Consider the following 23176-nt stretch of genomic DNA (forward strand, 5'->3'; position numbering starts at 1 on the left):
AACTCCAGACGCAGACATCTAAGCTACCTCACCCTTTCACTGCTGTATATAAACTCCTGGACATTTACCTTTTGCAATTCTCTATCTTGAAACCACTTTGGGAGTATCTGTTAATTTTAAACCATCTGTGACGCCCATATGACGAAACGAAATATCTCTACTGTAAAGAGCTCTAGGACCTTTGGGTAATGCCCGCGCTATTTAAATGTGCAGAAATAAATAAGGAATTAAGAAGCGCGAGGCAGGTGCCCGGAAAACCGTAGGTTCACGAGTCACACATTTTAGCAGCCAATTAGAAAGGCAGAAACATACTAGCGAAGAGATGGAAAGATCTGTAGCCCCGGATTTGCTGGAAAACTCTCGTTCCATTGGTTGCTTAGAATGGGGGCCCGTTTCGTGTCTTGCCATTGCCCTCTCGGACTGAATGTATCTGCTGTGCTTCACCGCCCTCCATCAGTGGGCGGGCACCATATTCCGGGACCGCTGGAGTATCTGAGTACGGAGCCGGTGCTGGTGAGTATACTCTCCCTGACAGATGCTTAAGCTCCGCCCCACAGCAGCTTCAGTGGCACAACGTGCATCCGAAAGCCACCCGGACATTGCGCGTCGTCTCCTGCAGGCCCCTCCTTCCCGCGCATGCTGATTCGCGCCGTTCTTCAGGCTTGAACTCTCTGGGCTGGCCACCCCTTCTTCGAGCAGTTTTCAAGTCTAATTTAGACATGAGCTTCATGTGTCTGTTTGAGGGCTTGTAGTGCGATTTGTAGCCTAGATGTTTGCCCTGCTCCACCCTCGGCTTCTGTCATTTATGGTCCGATGCCGGCGAGGCATCTCCGCGCTATATAAAATAAATAAATAAATAAATCTGTTTCGCACCGCGGGATGTGCCACGCATCTTCCCGGGCCTTTCCCAGGTGAAGGTTTGGAGTTTATTCTTTCTCTGAGGGCAGCTGTTAAGGGCGGCCCGAGGGAAAAGTATACATGTAAGCATTTAATCTGATGGTTTTACCCCGTCTAGTTGCTTTTTAGGTCACAGCCTACCAGGCATTTATTTATTTATTTATGCAATTTTATATAGCGCGGACTTTACCCGAAGGTGTCAGAGCGCTTCACAAAAGGACCAATAGTGATACACGAGGAACAAAATACAAAATATAAAAGCAAACAATAAGTTACAAGGAGCAAAGTGACACTCTTGGGGACACTCAGAAAGTTGACCTAGGAATGCATTCTGCACCCTTGCTTTTGATTGACTTTAGTGTTCGTAACTCACATTTTCTTGCTGACTTTGTTTCAGGTTGTCCAGCTTGTGTTTGTACCCTCCCTTGCCCGAATCTCATTAACAGTATCCTTATGAGTGCCCCCTTTCTGTAAACATTAAAAGACCAAGTTCAAACATCAGGCTCTGTGGTCCGAGGGTGCTTGATTCGTTTTCATTCTCTGAATTCAAAGTTAGAGGATTTATGTGCCAATCTTGTTGGATACTGGGGGTAGGAAAGAGTTTATTCCTAGAACACAACATTTAAATGACCTGTGTAAGTATTTCAGAATTAGGAACACCATAAAAGCACACTTTGTTATTTTTGAAGTGTGTTGGAAACAAATACTTTAATATGATCAAAACAAATCATTACACTAGTATATGCGCTTTCCACACATTTCGTCTGTGCACTGTATAGTTTTATTAGGAAAACTATGTCAGCAAATGTGATGGTCATTTCAATTGAAAATGTGTTTTGTCTGTAATGGCAGTGTGCTGCCACACCATGAACACACCACTATACACAACTTTACTCTCCACCAGTCTACGACACTGCACCACTCCACTGAACTCTGCATCACTAATCTCTACTCTACACCACTCAGCTCTTTTCCAATGGACTCTTCACCACTCCAGTCTAGGCCACACCAATCTACTCTGCACAATTCCAGTCTACGCCACTCTGCTATACTGCACTCTGCACCACTGTACTCCACGTCACTGTATTTTGCTCTGTAACACTCAGCTCTATGCCCCTGCACCCCACTCTAATCTACTGTACACCATTTACTTTATTCATTACACTTTTTGCAACTGCACTCTACCCTGCACTACTCCAAATCACTCCACTCTGTGCCACTCAACTCTTAACCACTGTACTCTGTCCTAACTACTGCACTCTACGCCAGTGTATGTTACACAATTGCACTCTGTCTTCATTCTACTCCATACCACTGCACTGACACTACTCTACAACACTGCACCCTCTACCACTGAACTCTTTGCTACTCTACTCGTCACTTCACACTACGCCATTGTATTCTATGCCACTGCACTCTACAGCACTATACTCCACCCGATTCCACTGCGCTCTATGCAACTCGACTCTACGCCACTGCCCTGTGCATCACTCAACTTTACACCACTGTACCACTCTACGCTACTGCACCCCTCTTATCCACTGCGCCACTGCACTCTATGCAGCACTCGAATCTACGCAACTGCATTGTACACCGCTAAATTCAATGCCAAGATTCTCTACTCCTGTATACTCCTGTATACTCTGCAACACTCTTATGCCAATGCGTTGTACACCAGTCCACTCTTGGCTACTCCAATGTATGCCACTCTACGCTACTCCACACTATGGTACTCCTATACACACAACTCTCCGCCTAGCCACTGAACAGCGCTGTACTCCACACTTTTGCCATTCCACTCTGCGAAACTCCACGCCACTCTCCTCTACACCACTAACATTTAGCACTGCTGAACAGCAGCCACTCTGGTGTACAACATGGCTAAAATACATTGGCAAAGCCAATAGCTTTTGCTTAGGCAGGACCTATTGACTTTGCCAATGCTTGTGATAGGATGCTACTGTGGTGTATGTTAGGAATGTGAATACTTGTTTAGCCCTTTTTTACTTTCACCCCAGAGGGACCGGCTTCTTAATGAGGGGGTACAGCAGCTATGCGCTTCATGACCTCTTGCAGCAAGGGACTTGTTTAATGGAGGTGGTTTGGACTCTGGAAAGTGTTTTTTTTGGCGGGTGGTTACAGTTGCTGTGAGTTGTTATAGGCTGTCAATAGAAGCAACTCTGCCTCAGAAATGTTTATAACTAACTGCAATGCAACCCACCCAACCAGTGTGTTAACGATAGCTGTGGCACACATCTACTTTTGACAATGCTTCCACTCTGGTGTCTGGGGTTACGGTGTTGAGTCACGTAATAAAGCTTTTCTTGACATGTTTGACAATTCTCGGTATTCAAACCGGTATTGAGTTCCTAGGTCGTTCCCCCTTTTGACACTTTTTGAAAGTAGGAGCAGATGGTAAGTGGGGCACATATTGAGTGTGGAAGCCTTGCTTGTTGTATGGAGTCTTTATGGAATTGCTTATCGTCCATACTTGTAGATGGTATAATTCACACAGAATTGCTGGGCAAAGAAGAATCTCTGCAGCAGGTGTCTTAACCCTGTAAGATATTTTTAAATGTAGCCTCTTTATGAACAATTAATTGAACTAGAACACATTTAGTGTCACATTTTTCCTTGTTACCAATTTCTTTGAGGAGATTAAAAAAATGAATAAGGGGACTGTCAGACTCTACTTTTTAAGCTCTGGCCGTCATGCCTTCACCCCTCTTTCCTGTGCCACTCCTTGACCCCCAATTAATGAGCTACCAGAGTGATATTTTCTCCAATTCCAGCGCTGGTTCCAAATCAATTTATCTGCAATACAACTCTGTCGGATCGGAGCTCACCTTGATAGTGCCCTCACCAATTGTTCATGTCAGTGTGTTGCAGTTGCTGCTTTGTTCTCTACGTCAGTGTTAGGTTGAGTACCAAAGCCGTAATGTTAGCAGGGTGCACATTGCTGCAGCTTTGAATCTTGGGCACAAACCTTTTCAGTCAGAGGCCGCATGAAAGGACAGTCAATGTGATGAAAGGTATAGGTCCTGCTTGTACTGATTATTAAACTTCAGGGAGGTATTGTCTTAGTAGATCAGTCGCTTAGTACTAGGTATGTCGGCGGGCTCCCTTTGATTGACATCTTCACCCCACCTAGCACAGCAACATGATTAACCAGCCAAACAGGGTTGCTGCAAAGAGGGCAGACCAGAGTCAAATAGGAACAGGTAGCTGGGAGGTTTTCCATTACCAGATTTGCAGACCAGGGGCAGCATTTTTGTTGTCGCTCTTACGGGAGTAGGAGCTCCTGTTTTCGCTGTGTCGGTGTCTCAGCTCTGTAGTCCACTGACATTGTGATGAATGGATCCAAGCGGGCAATTGTTGGCACTTGATGATGGTGTTGAACAGATTTTGTAATGAACCTTGCCACCTGTGGTGAAACAATGACTTGATGGACCTACATTTGGAGACAATCACCAGGCTGTAGATCGTTGTAGGCTTCAGTCAGACAGGTGGACAACGCAGCATGTACTTGAGAAGCTGTTGCGACAGTGAATCCGTTGTATGCAATATTCTAACATCCCATCAGCAGACTGTTCAAATCAATTGAATCTGGAGGCAATAAAGGAGTGGATGGGAGAATCATAGATCTACCCATGATTATTTTGCGTGTTCTTAACTTAGTTTACATTGTCGACATTAGTGCTATGGGTAGTGCATCAGGCCATTTATATACAGTTTCTTTGCATCTTTAAGTTATTTTATTGTTCACTGTCCCTGTAAACTGCTCATCCTTCTGGAAGACTGAGTGATGGGTGCAGTGTAAATTTTGGATTCTTAAAGCACGGCATAGTTCCAGGTCTACTGATGACACACATTGAGTCCATTTGTAACTTCTTTTATTTGCATCTTTAAATAGTTTCAGTGCACCGATTCCTCTATGTCTGTATCTTGAATCGCTTCTAAGTGGACTGTGATACCCCTACTTTGCAGCCTGACCCCCCTCAACTTGCTTTTTGATAAGAGGCAGGTGTTTAAGAGAAAGACTCCCAGGTGTTCTAAGCGTTAACTAAGTGTTGAGTTTTTCAAGGAGGGGACAGAGACCTGGATTGCGGGGAAAAATCAAGCCCTCTGAGGCAAAAACAGAAGGAGTCTTCTCGCCTTTACTGCTGTTTCTTGAATTCTGAAAAGAAAGTTAGGGATTAGAGCAATTGGAGGAAAGGGTTAAATAAGAAATTGCTAGGGTGTAGGCTGGTCATCCACTCTTCATTTTCTGGTTCTGATATTGAGCGCAATATCTTGTGTGGTGAGTGTTCTCTGGTGTTGCAACCAAATGTAGAAAGGGTTCTCCTAATCTATGATACATTTCCTTAATACATTTTGGCAAAAGAGACAGATCTTGGGATGAGAGAAAGACTGCTTAATCTGTCTGCCTGTGTATTGTCTGGTCTTCTGATTTGAAGAGTTTTTAGTAAATGTAGACTAAATACTGCTCATGCTCTAATCTTCATTGCTACTAGATTGAGAGGAGTAGATCTGATACTCCCCAATTTGTTCATATATGGCTTAGTCAGAAGATTGGCTGAATTTAACACATACTGGTGCTGAAGAAAAGTTTGAAAATGAGTCGGTGCTTGTAGAACAGTTTTCTCCAGATTGAAGATGGTAGTCGTTTCTTATAAGTCTATTTGTACGTCATCGACGTCCAGCAGAGTCGCTCACAAGCCCTTTGCCCTTGCATCCAGCGTCTCCACCCAAGGAAGACTTGGACATAGAGGAAGTCCCCTTGCTCGTGATTCTGTTGAATTATGGAGATTTGAACAGTCATTGGAATCGTCACAGAGTTCATAGATGCATTATTCCAGAACTTTAGCAGAAGCACGAGGTGTGTGGTTGAATATGCAGCTTTGCTCAAGTTACTAGAAACACAAATGGCACCATGTGTTTCTATACCATTTTCTAAAGCCGAAGCAGGACTTGATGCTAGAACAACAAAGAAAAAAGAACCAGTCTTTTTCTGCTCGGTCTACTTCTACTTAAAGGAATACCATTCATAAGTTTGTTGTAACAATTTTCAGGACTCAGGCCTCTGAAGTGGACAGTTCCCAGGCCCACTTGAAATGAAGTATCCTGTCTCCAACTGGCAAGTCTAGGCATATTCAGTAGTGCTGAATTTTTTTGGGCAAGGAGGGCTTTTTCGTTTGTACAGACTGACTTGACATGTTTACCACAGTGTTTCTTTGTATTTGACGTTTTTAAGAGCAGGTCTTCATGAAGACTTCTAAAAAGATGATTTGTTTGAGGCTTGATTTGAAGACGCTGAAGTGCTTAAAAAAGGAAGGTTTCTTCTCCCTAAACTGAAAAGGAAGTTTATCTTCCCTTAAAAGGCTTGTGTAGCACTGTCAATTCCTGTACTTAATAAGTTTGCCAATACCTCCGGTAAAGATTAATTGTAGCAGCAATTGTTGCACCATCTTAAGGGTGGATGCACATACATGAAAATGACTATCAAAAATAAATTCTATTCATCTTTCTATGGATTCTAGTACTGTTCATTCATAACCCTCCTGAATGACCCTGAATAGTTCTTTGAAATCAGAAATAAGAGTTTGACTTGCATAGGCGCCATTAACTCCTGTTTTCGTAGTTCAATGCACACCAGCACAGGCTATTTCAAATGTAGACTTTATCTTTGTGTCTGTTGGGTCTTTGACCATAGATTTGTAACCAAACAAATTTGCCATCAAAGAGTCCACATACATTGTCTTAAGAAGTGTCTTGTCCATGTCATTGATATAATAGAGCCTGCATCAATCCTGTCCTCATCCATCTATTCATGTAAGAAGCCATATTGTACATGTTGGTGCAGGGGAAGATACAAAGATTGTACATGTTTAAAGTATTTTTAACCAAAGGGTTCCCTCAAATATATGATTACGGAAACGGGGGAAGAACAACCGCAATTCAAGATCATAGTTCCCGCTTAACCTGTCTACATTTGTCAGTTGACTTAATCCCACATGTAGCGAACCAAAGATAATTAATTTACATTTCTATTTCATTTGGAATTATATATATATTTTTCAAACATTTTATATACATTTCTACTTGTATTTTCTTCTGAATGCAATGCTTATAAATCATACAACAATACAATAAATGCCATATTATGGGAACACTTGACAAAAGTAAATCTGATCACCCTACTCACCATTCACAATCGCTTACTCATGCACAATCCCATGCGCTCTATATACACAATCCTTTTTGATCCCCAGAACCAAGTATCTTCAGCAACCAACAAAGGAGACCATTTTTCTTCAGCCGTCCATTGATGTGTCACATACTGGGTTTACTGGAATGTTGGTCAACAGGCTTTGGTGGAAGCACAAATACTTTGGACCACATTCTTGAGGACCTAACTGTCTTAAAATGTCTTTATTCACTCAATACGTCAAGTGTGGAAATCTCTATACAATTAGAAACATTTGGGTCACAACCACATTCTACAGTGAACATAGCTCCAGAATTTTTTTTTGTATCAGTGCTGTAGACCCCAACTCTCTGTTGCATTAAACATGGAAAAAAATAAACATAAAAAAGCCCACTGTAAAATTGAACGTTATAGCATTATAAACAACCTGAGGTGAAAGAGGTGTAGACTCCTACCACCTTGTAAGTACCACCGTGTTGTACATTCACATGCATTCATGGTGTCAAGTATGAGAAGACAGATCACCATCACATGCCCCTAGAAACCTTCTATCCATACATGCAATACCATTAGTGTAACACCTAGTCATCTATGTCTTATATGAAATTTACTACAGCCGCTTTACTGAGTTTTCCAAATATTCAGGTGGAGTTCAAATTGGTCCCCTAAGTAAGAACCAAGCGTCCAAATGGGAAAAATAAATATGAAGGGTACATGAGTTTTGCTTACTATTTCCAAATGATAATTTCTAAGCAGTGTCTAACCACGATGATATTTACCCCACTATCAGTCCAGCTTCGAAATCATCTGATAATTGGTTATCTGGGTAGCTGAGTGTATAGCGGAGTGCAAATACCAAGTGTAACCTTCTTGAAACTAATAACACACGCAGCATATGGGGTGCCTTAGGATAGATGAATAGATGAAACACATTAAATACATGGATTTTTCCAGATACCATGACTGTAGACACTGGATCATAGGCAAACACTATAGACCGGTAGTAATGCAAATGTCACCACTAACCCTGAAAGACAAAGATATGCACATATCTCTAATGGCTCAATGTTGTGACTTTCTTTCCTATAGCCACCACAAAGAGCCTCTTATATCTTATGGTGCAGGAGCTTATGATAGCCGTGGCTTCGCTAGGCAGGCATCCCTGCAATGTTGTTAGCCGTAGTATCGAAATTACACGATACTTGAGTTAATCATCTAATTCCAGCCTTTGTCCCTACTGCTACTATGTCATCAAAAGATTATTTCTCTTTTTCCAACTGGAACACTGTTGGACACTAAGCTTTAAAACTCTGGCAACTCCTCACTCCTAAAGGATGGTAAATTTAACATAACTGTATAGTCCCCAGAAGAATCGTCTCAGTGTGTGCGCCATAATGGAGCCCACTCAATATATAGAACGGAGTGCAATTTATAGTTAATGTGTGTTACTCCTATGGACACAGTTAAGATATTGCTAGCTAAATGTGTCTCGTCATGATTGCTGGACCCATACCTATATTTACGACACAATTGTGATGTCAGTCTCATGTTGGAATATGTCACAGACGGACACATTCTAGGAATGATCTCATATCCTGAAGGGAGATTGCAACCCAACTATCTCTAAGTGGAGAGCAAGACAATTCCACTCTAGAGCAGTACGGATGCCTGTTCCCTTAGCTGTGAACTCGGGAAAACCACAAAGTGACTGGTCAAGTTAGTGAGTCAAGATCTTAAAATACAAAAAGACAGGAATTTCTTCACCATCACTAATCAAATAGCAGTAGAAGATCAATAAGTATAACCAATTCATTATATTCTACATGGGGGTGTAGTACTCTGAGCATAAGGACCAACAAACACATGCTGTCCAATCTGTTACCTATTTCATATAGTTTATGTATATAGATTACTTCTCAAATGAACAGACATAGTACAGACTGCACTTGCCATGTTTAAAAAAATGGGACAATGAGGAAGAAGCAATAATGCATTACTGTTGATGCAGTGCTACTCCTGAAATAATTTCTAAAACCATGTCACCTTTCCCTGAAGTAAAAAATCATACATCTACTCGTCAGTGGGGCCCATAACACCGCGAGTCACTCACAAAACACATCCTACTTCATGGATCGGTGAGATTCAAAGGAGAGCTGCTGTATCATAGTGGGGTGTCTAAACTAAAAACTGGATATTTATACTATTTACACCTGCAGTCTAAATGAGTTTACTATGGTTTTTATTAACAAAACATTTATTTAGACACTCCACCATTATGGTCGACGAATCTGCTAGTAAAAAATTAGGCGTAGGAAAATACAAGACCAGCTTAATTTTCCATTTATCTAATTTTATTAAAAGCAAAATTTATTCACTTTATTTCTTTATTCAAAACGACATTAAAAGGAATGAGTTTTATCTCAAACAGTTATATTCATTTATTTTAGAAAATTCAGAAATTGACATTATTGTTTAGATTTAAGAGATACAAGTATTAGCAAAAGACAGATAGTTCCCAAAATTAATTTTCTCCTAACTTCCCTAACTAATAACCTCATCTAAAGATCAGTTCTCATTCAAAGGAAAATAGAAAATTATTCTAAGTCTTACATCTCAGGAAAATCAGCATTCCGACAGCATCTCTAGAGGAAATTGAATAGGAGTTTTTTCCTTAAGTAAAATCAGCACTTTTTATACCTTTTTCACTAACTTTATCTATCTACAAAAGTAACTATCAGCATAAACTCGAGTTCTGATTGGACAATTTAGGGGTGGATGAGGATCACCTCATCATTGTAATATTGCTTTCCGTTGTGTCAGCTGAATTTTAAAGGGTCCTTTGTTTAAGAAAGTCTTTGGCCTAGTCACATCCTCAACTAGCAACTTCACGGATCTTTCCCACGTTCAGTATTTCAAACGTCCATTCTTTTGGTAGTCATCAGGACTTCCAGGGCATGTTGGCCTTGAACTGTTTTCGTTCAGGCACAGGCAGCTTGCATTCATTCTCGTCTTTCAGCCGCGCATGCGCTTTATCTCTCGCTGTCACAGTAATCGAGAGACTCCCTTTTTCAGTAGGCCTCATGAGCCAGAATGGGAACTATCATAGAAACAAACACAAATAAATGTTAAATATGGAATTATATTCCTTCTGTTTACCTCCCCCCATACTAAGGTTTCCCTGTTAGTTATTACCTAGCAAACAAGCGACATTTACGCAATTTATACTCACTTATCCTTTGGTTTCTGCCACAAATACATAAACAAAAAGCACATTCATGCCGCTTTTCATTAATTTAAAGCTGCTTATTAGTTCTGGACACGACAGAATCGCATAATTAGTTAATTATGATTGCAACATAAGCAAAATTAGTTTTCCACGTGTACTTGTGTAGGTGCAAATTTTATTCTAGGTTGGTTAATTTCACACATCACTCAATTAGTTCAAGTTATGGTTATGGAAGTGTGACTTCACGAGGGGGATACAAAATTTTGTTTCTCCACCTCGCTCCATCATTTGTCGTTTTGTTGGTTCTAAGGGAGAATATCCAAAAAGTTTCCCTCTCACTCCTGTCACTCTTTGGGTGCCCTTGCGGTGTTTCACTTTTTCTAATATTAGCCATCTCAAGTCACACTCAGTATATTTAACCTCAATACAGTAGGACTGAGGGTGCTTGGACCTTCCTCGTCCTTATTGCTGATTTGTGCTCGCTATAGCAAATTCTTAACTTGCTCCTAATTTCTCCAACCTAGCCTAGACCACATGGGCAGAGAATTAAATATACAATGTTGTGACCCCTGCTGTTCATCATCTCCTTCAGGAATATTCTGTATCCATTATGTTCCCATTTTTCTCTGTTATAAAAGCTGTGTTACATGCATGACGTAACTTTAACAGGAGTCACTCCTTCTATAGTGCTTTGATGCCAGCCAGGCTTCTGCTTAAAACAAGTATGTACTAGCTTGTCCCTTAAATGTGCATTCCTTCTGAAAGCATATAGTGGTTTCTCAGTATTCATATCATTTTTGTTTGTTTTGATGAACTTCCAATTCTTGTCAAAGATCTTCCTAACTATGTTGTTCGTGTTGAAATGGTTCATAACACACACTAATCTATCCTCCTTTTGTCCTTGTCACAGAGGAGAGCTTCCTGATCATATTATTTGGCCCCTTTAAAGGCTCCTCTTAGCAATCCCCTGGGATTTCCTCTTAGATGGAGTCTCTTTTTCAATTCTTCTCCATTTTGTAAATAGTCTTCCATTCTGGAGCAATTAAAAATTATCCTGAATAATTTCCCAAAGGGGACGGAGTCTTTCTGACAGAATGGAAACTGGATAATTGTAGCAGAGTATTTCTAGCTTTTATGTACAACACAACTTCGAAATGGCCCTAGATTCCCAAGATCTAGCTATCTGAAAAAAACTTTGTCTCTGCTGGTGTTTGCTGTGAATTTCTGGTTCTTGTTGCTTGACTTAAACCAAAGGATACAATAAACTGTTCCTCGTCCCTTCTCCATATGGAGAATATATAATCTATGAATCGTGCCCAGTATCTTGACATTTTCATAGAATGGTGCTACTTCATTGTTAAAATGTTGTTCTTTGTATGCTCCCATATAGGAGTTAACTGTACTGGGAGCACAAGAAGCTCCCAAACTAGTCCATTTGATCTGTTGATATACATCACAGTTGAATTAAAAAGAAATTGTTGAACAATGCAATTTTTCACAGGAAGACAGTTAGAGTACCGCAAAGTGGCGAATGATTCCGACCTCAAGTATTCATCAATGTATAATTATCACCGTACTGAAGTAATGTAAGGCGAATGTATAATGAGTACTGGTTCTATTGATTATGGATTGTAATAATACACGTTTTGCACCAATAAAAATTATTTTAAAAAACAGAAAACAATGCAATTTCTAAGCATTTTAAGATGAATTTATTTGTTCTGTCACCAGGTGTTTTTTCTAGTAGTGTTGCAGCAACTTCTAGAGCTTCCCTCTGAGGTAGGTTGGCTTATAACGCTTCAATTCAACGCTTCAAAGTTGCTTTTAGCCATCATTTTACGTTCAGCGGTTTGCTCATCTACCGCCCTCCCGGTAATGATACTGTCTTCAGATCCGCGCTGGCCGATATGGTGAGCCCTATAGCGCTCGGTTGTGCGAATTTTAACATCTTGGGGGACCTTAATATCCATTTCGATAATAGGTCATCCACAACCGTGAACACTCTGCTGGCGGATCTTGAAGCTCTTCAACTCATCCAGCTTGTTACTCTTCCTACCCACTCAGGGGGCCATATTCTGGACCCCTTTTTTTCCACGCTTGAGTGTGTGAAGATGTCAGACCCGATGCAGATTGGATGGACGGATCATTTACTAGTGGAAGCTTTTTGTCCTGTCCACGACAAGCCTTTCAAACCGGTGGACAGGCCTACTCTAAAAAGACTTTGGCATAAACTCAAACTTTAAGAGTTTTACAGTTTACTGGAACAGAAACCTTTGAGCGCCTTTGCTAACGTGGACCAAGGCTACCAACAGTTCTGCACCTGGATCGCTGAGGCTCTTGACTCCCTAATACATTTGCGGTGGTCGAAAGGCCGGGCAAAAACATCTAGCCCATGGTATAATGAGTCCCTTGCCGAGCTGAAAAAATCTTGCCGGAAAACAGAGAGGGAGTGGAGAAGATCTTACGATCCTGCTCTGAAAATCCGGTATTTTGTCGACCTGAAGCTCTATCACAGGGCCATCTGCAGAACACGGGCCGCCTTTCATGCTCAGGAATTTGCAGCCAGTACTAATCCATCTAAACTGATTTTTAAGGTCCTGAAGGACCTCATTAAAAAAAGAGCCACGTCGGAGGTGATTTGCACAGACTCCCATTGTGAGAATTTGGCCATCTTTTTCCTGGAGAAAGTGCAAAAAATTTACTGAGGATTCGATCAATTCCGGCCGAATCCAGAGGTAATTGACCCCGACTCTCTGGGGTATGAGACCTTGGCTACTTTACCAGACTTGTCCACTGAGGTTTTTGACAAACTTAGCCTCAGGGTGAAATCAGGTTCTCCTCTGGTCCCGCTGAAGCCAGCTCTTATCAGCACTCTTTCACCGTTGTGTCGGGCTCCCATATTGAATCTTATCAATATGTCTCTGTCCAATGGAACGGTACCCACTGCTTGGAAACAGGCAGTGGTCACTCCAATTTTAAAAAAGGCCACCTCTGACCCTCGGCTGCCAGAAAATTATCAACCCATATCCTTACTGCCTTGGATAGCTAAAGTAACGGAAGCCCACGTTAACTCAGTTCTGTCTGAGCACCTGGCTCGCAATCAGATACTGGATCCCAGCCAGAATGGCTTCCGGTCAGGACACAGTACCGAGACGGCATTACTTTACATCACTGAACATCTCCGCCAGATACTTGATTCTGGACGGACAGCAGCGCTTTTGTTATTAGACCTAAGCGCTGCTTTCGATACTGTGTCCCACCATATACTGATCCAACGACTAGAGGAAGCTGGAGTTACTGACATCGCTCTCCAGTGGTTTCGATCATTCTTGTCTGACCGAACCTTTAAAGTGGAAATATCACCAGGCCAATCTATCGTCTATCCCTTGGAGCTGGGAGTCCCACAGGGGTCTTCGTTGAGCCCCACAATGTTCAATCTCTATGTGAAACCGTTGGCTGCTGTCGTCAAACAGTGGGGTCTGACAATGACCTCATATGCTGACGACACGCAGCTGGCGGTGACACTCAGCGGAGACCCTGAGGTGGAGGCCCCCAGATTCCGGGCGGGTCTTGTGGCAGTAGCTAGCTGGCTTCGCACCAACTGCCTACAGTTGAATGCCACCAAAACTGAGGTGTTGGTATTGGGGAAGCACGCTGAGCTATGGGGAAACCAGTGGTGGCCACCGGAGCTGGGCGTTATCCCGATTCCAGCTGCTGGAGTGAAAAATCTAGGCATTTGGCTGGACGCCGCGCTCACTTTCACAGACCATACTAAGAAGGTGGCGGCCACGTGTTATGGCATCCTGCGGGGCATAAGGCCGGTCTTGAAATACTTCGATCCCCCCACCAGACAGCTCGTGGTCCAGGCATCAATTTTATCTCGGCTGGAATATGGGAGTGCGCTGATGTTAGGGATGAATCAGGCGGAGGCCTCTAGGCTCCAAAGGGTGCAAAATGCTGCGGCACGGGCCATTGTGGGCCTCCCAGACACTGTTCTGTGTCTGGCACCATCTCGGCCCTACACTGGCTTCCGGTCAGACAGCGGATTAAGTTCAAAGCGCTGTGCTTGGCCTTTAAAATTCTGAAATTTTCTTCGCCGCCGGCACTTGCCAATCTACTTACTCCTTACATCCCCCTGAGATCATTGAGATCAGAGGCTCTCCATCTGGCAGTCTGCCCACGTTTTAAACTGAGTAGAATGGGTGGCCGCTCGTTCCGGGTGCTCGCAGCAGGGTTATGGAACTCGCTCCCGGTGTGCACCCGAGCTCTTAATGACTTACTCGCCTTTAGGCAGGCGATTAAAACCTTCCTGTTTCCCGCCCCAGAATAGTCATCCCTTTCTCTTTTATTGTGTGTTATGTTGTAGTGCCTGTCAAAGCGCCAGGACGCCCCTTTGCTGGGGCAGCTGTGCGCGATACAAAAATAAATAACATACATAACATAACAATAACCATCTTCACCTAAATCCCTTTAGTCTTGTCAAATGGCACATTTGCAATCTTTTTAATCATGTCCCCAGTGTTTCAAATATATGTGGCAAATGACTTGGTCATGGGGCATAGAAAGCGTCGTAAGGATAGATAGTCAGCGCACTCCCATTAAATCAAGAGAAAAATCTCATCTATGTTAACTCAAAGTTGCGTGCTACCCAGTGAGAGGAAGCCAACCTCTAAAACATTGAAACTCTGCTGATGAATGTTCATCAGTGTCCTAGGTGCACAGTCCTGAATCAAGAATCAAACTACACCAATTTAAATACAAAAAGCAAACTCATACTCGATTGTTTTGAATATATATGCATGTTATTATTACGGAACACTAAATGGTCATTTCAAAAACAATATCAGCTATAATATACAATGTGAGCAATTAATTGTTGAACCAATGAAAATCAGTATATGAAAAAAACATATAGTTGAAGTCGTGCTACAATGTACGACAATCTAATGCAAATGCGGCAAAAATAACCAGCCCAGCCCAATGCATTTCGGGATCTGTTGCATCCCTTCTTCAGGGGCCGCTGTAACAATAATGAACAAGTACTCATGTTACAATACTGTTGTTGCATGTACAAAAATATTAATTTACAAGAAGAAAAACGTTCAGGAAGGGCCCAAAATTCCCTGAATAGCCTTTATAAACTAGCACATGACAAGAAGATATAATGGAGAACCAAGAGTGTAAAGAAGCAGTCATGCTTCTCATGATAAAGTCCAAAGAAAAGACCATCAAGTGCTCGTGAATGGAGAAATAAACAGACACGAAAGTGACAATGTGCTCAAATAATGCCTATTTAAACCAACCTCATGTGTAAAGTTCAAATGTGACCTAATGCTGCACAACATGCAAAACCATAAAAAAATGTGATGGTACACAAACCCCAAATCCACTAATAACACTCACTGGTTATTGAAAGCATCAACATATTTCAATAGTAGTTGCGTCATGGCATTAAAAGAAGAAATAATGGAGTGGAGGGGGGATAATGTACATACTCGTGGGTCTTAGGGGCTCCGTACAGTGCCAGATATCTCCATCTTCAAGAGGTCTTGTTGTTATTTGATGAATCCTGTGCCACAAACACTTTTTTGGCTTTTGTAGTACTCAGGGACTGCCAACATCTAAATCCGGATACATTGCTGTCTTGTTGAATGTCCGAGCTGTTATGCATGAAGAACCTTTTCTGTCAGATTTTTCTTAAAAATAAAAAAAGGCATGCACATCTTTGTTCAATTGAAAAGTGTTGCTCTTCACACTATCAACAAATGACAGGCCTCTAGATAGGAGTCGGTCATCTACTTGTCCAACTCTGACTGATGATAAATTAAAAATGGGGATAGCATCACTAGAGGAATTACCACCTACCCGTACACATGAACTTCATGTCCTCCAATATTGTTGGTTGCGTGTCTTCAGGAAATTATGTTGATGGTCCTGTTGATATAACCTCCCTCTGTCCTGTCTCTAGAACAATTTCGTCCTCTTCTAATCCCCTGAGATAATTCTCCATGTGGTTGGGTCTGGCCGGACCCTGGTTGGTGTTAGGGGTATCTATGTTTCCTGAGCTCTCACTTTCAGAATCAGTACAAAAAAAGTATCTGAGAAGGTTAGTTATTGTCTTCCTCCTCTCATTCAGGCCGGTCTCCGCCATCTCTTCGTTCAAACTCTGGTAGTAATTAGGTGCCAGATATGGATATGCTCTTTCTTGCAAATACCATCTAATATCTTTTTTTCAACTTCTCATTTTTTTCTTTGATATTCACCAAAAGTATTGAGCTCCAGATTTACTTCCTCAAGTTTTGTCTGTGCTTCTTCTATTGTATTTATGTTCAAAGCTTTTTCTCTAGTTCTAATATTTCTTTATTCAAAATCACCACCACTTGCTTAGCTGTCTCCATAACAAGCACCATCCAGTCTTGTGCACACTGATTTGAAATGTGGAACCTTTGGGGTGCACCAAAGTTCCATCCTCTGCAAAAAAAGCCTCTACAAGATTGACCGCTCATTACCTCGAAAAAAATCACAACGAGAAAGAGATGTATTTGACAGTGGTAGAAGTATTGACACAACATAATGACATGACATGACAAAACTACTTCGGAAAAAGGAACAACGTTGGGTGTGTAGATTAAAAACACACGACTGGCCTCAATGAAGAAATCCCATGGAACCAGCTGAACTCTCCTTACTCCTAGAAACAATGAAAATATGAATGAAGGTCCTCCTTATAATATGGACACACACTTATCCCTGAGTGATTGCGACACCACTGAATTCACCCCTACAGACACATTGTAGGAATTAGAATTTCTGTTGTCCGGTACTACTATTTTTAAGGACAACATATACCTTGAAAAATTCTGGAGCTGCCTTAGTTTTGAAAAACACAAAACACACCTTAAAAATTAGTTGTCACAAATTTTTCACAAATTATGTTAAGATGTCACAAAGGTGAACAAGCCAAAGAGCACACAGAGAGGCAGCAATAAAAATACATTATACAATGCTTAAATACATCCAAAGAGACACATGTCCTTCTTTTGATATAAAAAAGTCCTTATTTTTATTATCGTTATATCCTGTTGATAAAAAGATGTACAGAACGACAGCCAATGTCCTTAATAAATGAAGACCAAGGAAATAGCCAACGCGTTTCGCCCGTAGGCTTCTTCAGGGCTGTAAACATAACATTTGACAGAATCAAAAAATTTAATTCCAAACTTGTACATAAGTTATACAGAATCAAATTGCCACAGAAATACACTATTAAGCAGTAAAGTATAATCATATGCTGATACTTAGAAGGACATCTAATAAACATCAAACAAATATTTGTCCACCATTATTTAAGAAAAAAAAGAAGAGACCAAAACAGATATGTATGTAAAAAGAGATAATCCAAAGAACAGTACAGAAGTAAAGATACAAACCACCAATTAGACAAAACATGGTGCTCAGAAGCGGTTAAAGACACCACGCACATCAAAAGGAGCAAGGAGAAAGCCAAAAAAACAAGAAAGAGGAGGTAAAGTAGAAAAAACGAACTTAGTGATGACGACAAAGAAAAAACATACACGTAAAACCAAATTTAAAAAGGAGGACGGTGACTGTAAACCACACAAAATATCACATCCCACTTTCTGCCTCAGTATAAAGGCAAAAAAAAAACATGCCCATTCAAACCCAAATCACAAGAGTGATAATAAAAAGCTAAATAAATTGGAAAGCCAAAAAGTTTCAAAATTAAAACCCTCACCTAATCTTCAAGGTAAGAGCAGCTAGACTGGTTTCCACTTGAGTAACTAATCAAGAACGTATCTACTAGTAACAGAGACGATAAGGATGAAGCGTGAGATCACAGGGAAGAAGCTTCCAGTTTGTTATGCCCCGATGATACTAAAAAAATATAAATCAAAACAAAGATTAACAGTCGTATCCATGTTGATATTAAAAACTGAGACTAATTACTCAACCTAACAGAAAAAAGGTGTATACCTTCAAAAAAAGGGAAAGTACCTTTCTAAATTCCCGTTAATGTTCCACTATTTCACAAGCATATCTGCATTTCAGGCATGTTATTTGGTAGGTACTGTGATATGTACCCCTCCCGCAGCTAGGAGCCAAAAAGAGAAAAAAAGAAAAGAATACAAATGAAACAAAAAACTGCAGAAAAACTCACTAAACAAAGAAACAAACATCAAGAACAACACGGACACTGTGGTTCGTAAACCATACAATAATGTGTGCAATAAGAATATAATATTCATATTGTGTGCAATAAAATTATAATCTTCATACTCAGCATATAGACACCAAAATCGTCTGTAAACTTTTAAAAGCCAACTATTATATATAATTGGCAGGAAGCGGGGACATAAAAACACCACAAACCGCCCCCTAGACAGCCGGTATAAACAAACAGACTAGACACGGGGAATTCATCATTAAAATAGTGGACAAGCATAAGTCCCAATATATGTAAAAAGAGGGAAGACACATACACTGGTGTTAACATGAGTCTCAGACCACACTAACATTGGTAGAGACGAGAAAATCAAACAAGAACAGATATAATAAAAGCCAACTATTATATATATTCGGCAGGCAGCGGGGACATAAAAACACCACAAACCTCCCCTTAGACAGCCAGTATAAGCAGACAAACTAGACACAGGGAATTCATCATTAGGATAGTAGACGAGCACAAGTCCCAATATATGTAAAAAGGAGGAGACACGTACACTGATATTAACATGAGTCTCAGACCGCACTAACATTGGTAAAGACGAAAAAAATCAGACAACGGACAGATATAATATATAGACCCAATATACTAACTTATCCAAAGGAACTAAATAATAATCAGAACAGATGTCTAATCTAAAACATCTATGTGTATTCAGTAATGATCAAGTTCAGACACAGCAGGTTACACAACTTACGTCCAGTATTGCTCAGAACATCCCCGTGCGGTCCGCAGTCCCACGACTCGTCGGTTCCTTGGCACAAATTTCGCGCGAAACGAAGACCACTTGTCCAACAGTTTAAATAGGCCAATCCGGAATCATATCACCTGTGAAACGCCCCCTACTGTTTCTTTAAATTCAGAAAAATGCTTTATTAAAAAAAAAAAAAAGTACATCTAACGTAAGAACACCCGACCCAATAAGAATAAAGCTATAATAATAGCCAGTTCTTCACAACAAATCACAAATAAAAATAGATAATAAATCTGTTGATATTATTATTCAAATACCTGAAATGAAAACATACTATGCCCGAAATTAGTAATGCGGAGAAAAAAGAAAAAAACAAATATTTCGCAACCATTTCACTAAGTGCAGATTCGAACCTGGAACAACAGAGGTACTAAAGATCATCTATCTTATGCCTTACGCCACCACGCAGATGTATGATCACCATGAAAAACAAGACTATATATAGCCAATCACGGCAAAAAATGTAGAGGATATCAGGAAAATGCGCGATCGAACCTGAATCTACACGGATACTGAAAATATCTGTATTGTGCCTCACGCAACCCACATCACTATATACACACCAGATAGACTCTAAACTATGTATAACCTGTTTACAACATAAATATATTTGAAATCAAAACCACCACATGACTCTCACGCCAGGGATCTGACACGGAAAAACACCAACCAAAAAAATAAAAGTAAAACAATAATAAAAGAGCATATGTAAACCATAAATGAGAATAGACATGAAAATTAAACAACAGGACCAAGGGACAATCACCTATTAAGAAGCGAAAGAAACCAAAAGGAAAACATCAAGAACAAAGGAAAAATCTTTAAGAATAAAGGAAACAATTATGATCCAAAATGCATAAATGAAAATATAAACTCTGTGTCACCATTCTAAACTGAACATTTGTCCATTACATAAATGCCTTGCCATAGTATCTTATACACCAAGTTGTTGAGTAATCATTAAGCAGAATGCAAAACATATGAGAGGAACAAATACAGGCTTATCGACATGTACATATAAAGTCATGATGTATGACATACATGCAAAGTTACATTTTAAGTATCTAAAAGAGGTAGAACAGATTACATACAATATACCCTGTCACGCACCATTGGGGTATACAAGGAAAAAATGGGATTTAGTCAGAACAGGTTTTCATAGTACATACAATACATAAAACCAGATATAGAGAGCCAGAAATGTCCGGAGTCCAGAAAACACTGTAAAGATCAGGAAATCTACATATCCAATGCTCATGTAAATCGTACCCAGAGCTACAAAAACAAATGCACAATTACAATGTTAGAATGCCTTTGAAACAGCTCATTGTACAAATTACAGAAAATAATGCATCTCATTATCGGAATTTAAACCATGTGTGACTGCCCTCAGTTTACAAATCCAAACAGCCTCCAGGCGTCGTAATTACAATTCCCTATTACCCCCACGTTTGTCCAGGGGGACATGGTCTATTGCATGAAACTTAAAATTGGACTTTGGTAAACGTGCGTTACATGTGTGGGCCCCTAGTGCATTAGAGTTGTCATTTCTTACGCATGCCCGTCGATGTTCCTGTATGCGAACTCGCAACTGTCGTACAGCGCTGCTGACAAATTTTACTACACACGCAGATAATTACATATACAACGTATGTAGACTGACAATTCAAGAAATGTTTTATTTAATGCACATACTGGCTGTTATATGTGAACTTCAAAGTTTTGTTTGAGCCTAGCTGACAGACACTACAGTCACCACATATGTAGAAACCTTTAGTCCTTTTTAACCACGTTCGTGGAGGACTTATTTTATTGGCAGTGTAGCTAGGACAAAGAGCCTCACGCAGAGTCTGTGATCTTCTATAAGTAACCAATGGTTTTTCACCCAGAAGTGATCCCACTCCTAGTGTCCCCATCAGCACTTTCCAGTGTCTATGCAAAATGTTGTAAACTTCTTGATTCAATTGAGAAAATGTAGTCACAAACAAAACATCAAACGTTCTCTATTCTAATACAACTGAGGTCTCGGGTTGGAGTGTGTCACTCCATCTCATATTGCGGACCTTCCCAAGTGCTCGATTGAGTACTTGGTCTTTGTAACCTCTTTGTTTGAAGCGTTGTACAGTCTCTATGGCATGCCTTTCAAAGTGTGCCTCATCTGAGCAATTATGGCGAACACGAATCAGTTCACCCAAAGGGATAGCATTCTTGGTGCTGTTAGAATGCGCACTATCACAATGGAGCGTGCTATTAACTGCCGTTTCTTTTCTATACATGGAAGTCGACAGTCTTCCATGATTGGCATAGATTTCCACATCCAAAAAATGAATGCTATTCTTAGAGCTGTCAATGGTCAGACGTATATTGAAAGAATTAGCATTGAGATCATTAAAAAATTCTTTCAGACCTTCCTCTGAACCAGTCCAAACCATAAAGACATCATCAATATAACGTCCCCAAAAGAGGACGTCACCTATCCAGGGGCTTGCATTGTGAGACCAGACATAGGTTTTTCGAACCACCCCATGAATACATTTGCATAGGATGGTGCGAATTTTGACCCCATCGCTGTGCCTTGTAATTGTTTAAACCAGATATGATTGAACAAAAAAAAGGTTATTATTTAAAATTATGTCAATCATCTCTAAGAGCATGCCATTGTGTTCTAAGAGAGTAGCACTTCTCGTTGATAGAAAGTGATCAATTGCCATCCTTCCAAGATCTTTTCTAATACAGGTGTAAAGGGATTCGACATCCATGCTCACCAGCCACATGGAGTCGTCCCACTGAATATCCTCAATTTTAGTCAAGAAATCTTTTGTGTCCTCAATAAAGGAGGGAAGATTAAAAACAAGTGGTTTAAGAAAAAGGTCCACAAACTCTGACAGGTGTTCTGTCAGAGAACCGTTCCCCGAAATTATTGGACGCCCAGGTGGAAATTTATGTTTTTTATGCACCTTAGGTAAGAGGTATAGGCAGGCTGATCTTGGTGACACTACTTTCAAATATTGATGTTCCGACTCTGACAAGAGTCCTACCTCTTTCCAATGTGCCAGCCGCATGTTAATGTTATGCATGGCGCCAGGAACTGGATTGACACTCACCTGCATATAGCATTGTTCATCACTCAATTGTCTAAACGCTTCACAGTCATAGTCAGATTTATTCATAACGACCACATTTCCTCCCTTGTCAGCCTCACGGATGGCAAGGGAGGAATCTTTTTTGAGCTCAAACAAAGCTCTGGACAAACAAAGGTGACATCTTCACACTGGAAAACACGTAATGTGTTTAACACAAGGTAACTTTATTAACATCAAACGTCAGCTCCATCAAGTCCCACATAACAACTGAATACCAAACCATCCACCCTCAGCCCCTATATACACACCCCTTACATTTGAAACATCACAGTGTGCATGCTTTCTTGCAGTTGAGTTCCTCATGCAAATAATAACACTTAGACACCAGCGCGCAATGACATACACGCTTGTGTCCAGTGTACAAGAAACACAGCATTATTTAAAATGACAACCCACAAATAGGTGGCATAAGCGCAACAATGTCGTGCTCGCACACACTACTTGTGCACACTATATACACAAGCACTATAACACACCTTCCCCTTTCTTGTAAATAAATATTTTTTTTAAATTCCCTACACCAGCACATAATCTATGTACTTCACAGCAGGTTTGCCTCTAGTCATCCCCATGCTTTCCACACCTTCAGCTCTAGACAAACTAGTGTCTCTCACACAATCGGCTTCACCCACACCCAAAAAACATTATCCAGGCCTACCCCTGGACCAACAACAATCCCTTTGAACAAAGATACTCAAACAAG

The 23176-nt window shown here is 40.7% G+C and overlaps 1 protein-coding gene across 2 annotated transcripts in view; it reads left to right on the plus strand.

Annotated features, from left to right (window-relative positions):
* Positions 1-350: 350 nt before the first annotated feature.
* FAM120B (family with sequence similarity 120 member B) overlaps positions 351-23176 on the plus strand; it is a 970087-nt gene continuing 947261 nt past the window's right edge. The window contains exon 1 of one of the 2 annotated variants that reach the window (XM_078649083.1): positions 351-513. In XM_078649083.1, coding sequence (XP_078505209.1) covers positions 382-513 — 132 coding nt within the window. In that variant the 5' untranslated portion in view covers positions 351-381. The remainder of the gene's footprint in view (positions 514-23176) is intronic. The other variant, XM_078649082.1, reaches the window with a different exon arrangement.

Source organism: Lissotriton helveticus, chromosome 6, assembly GCF_964261635.1.
Source record: "Lissotriton helveticus chromosome 6, aLisHel1.1, whole genome shotgun sequence".
In the NCBI taxonomy this organism is placed as follows: Eukaryota; Metazoa; Chordata; class Amphibia; order Caudata; family Salamandridae; genus Lissotriton; species Lissotriton helveticus.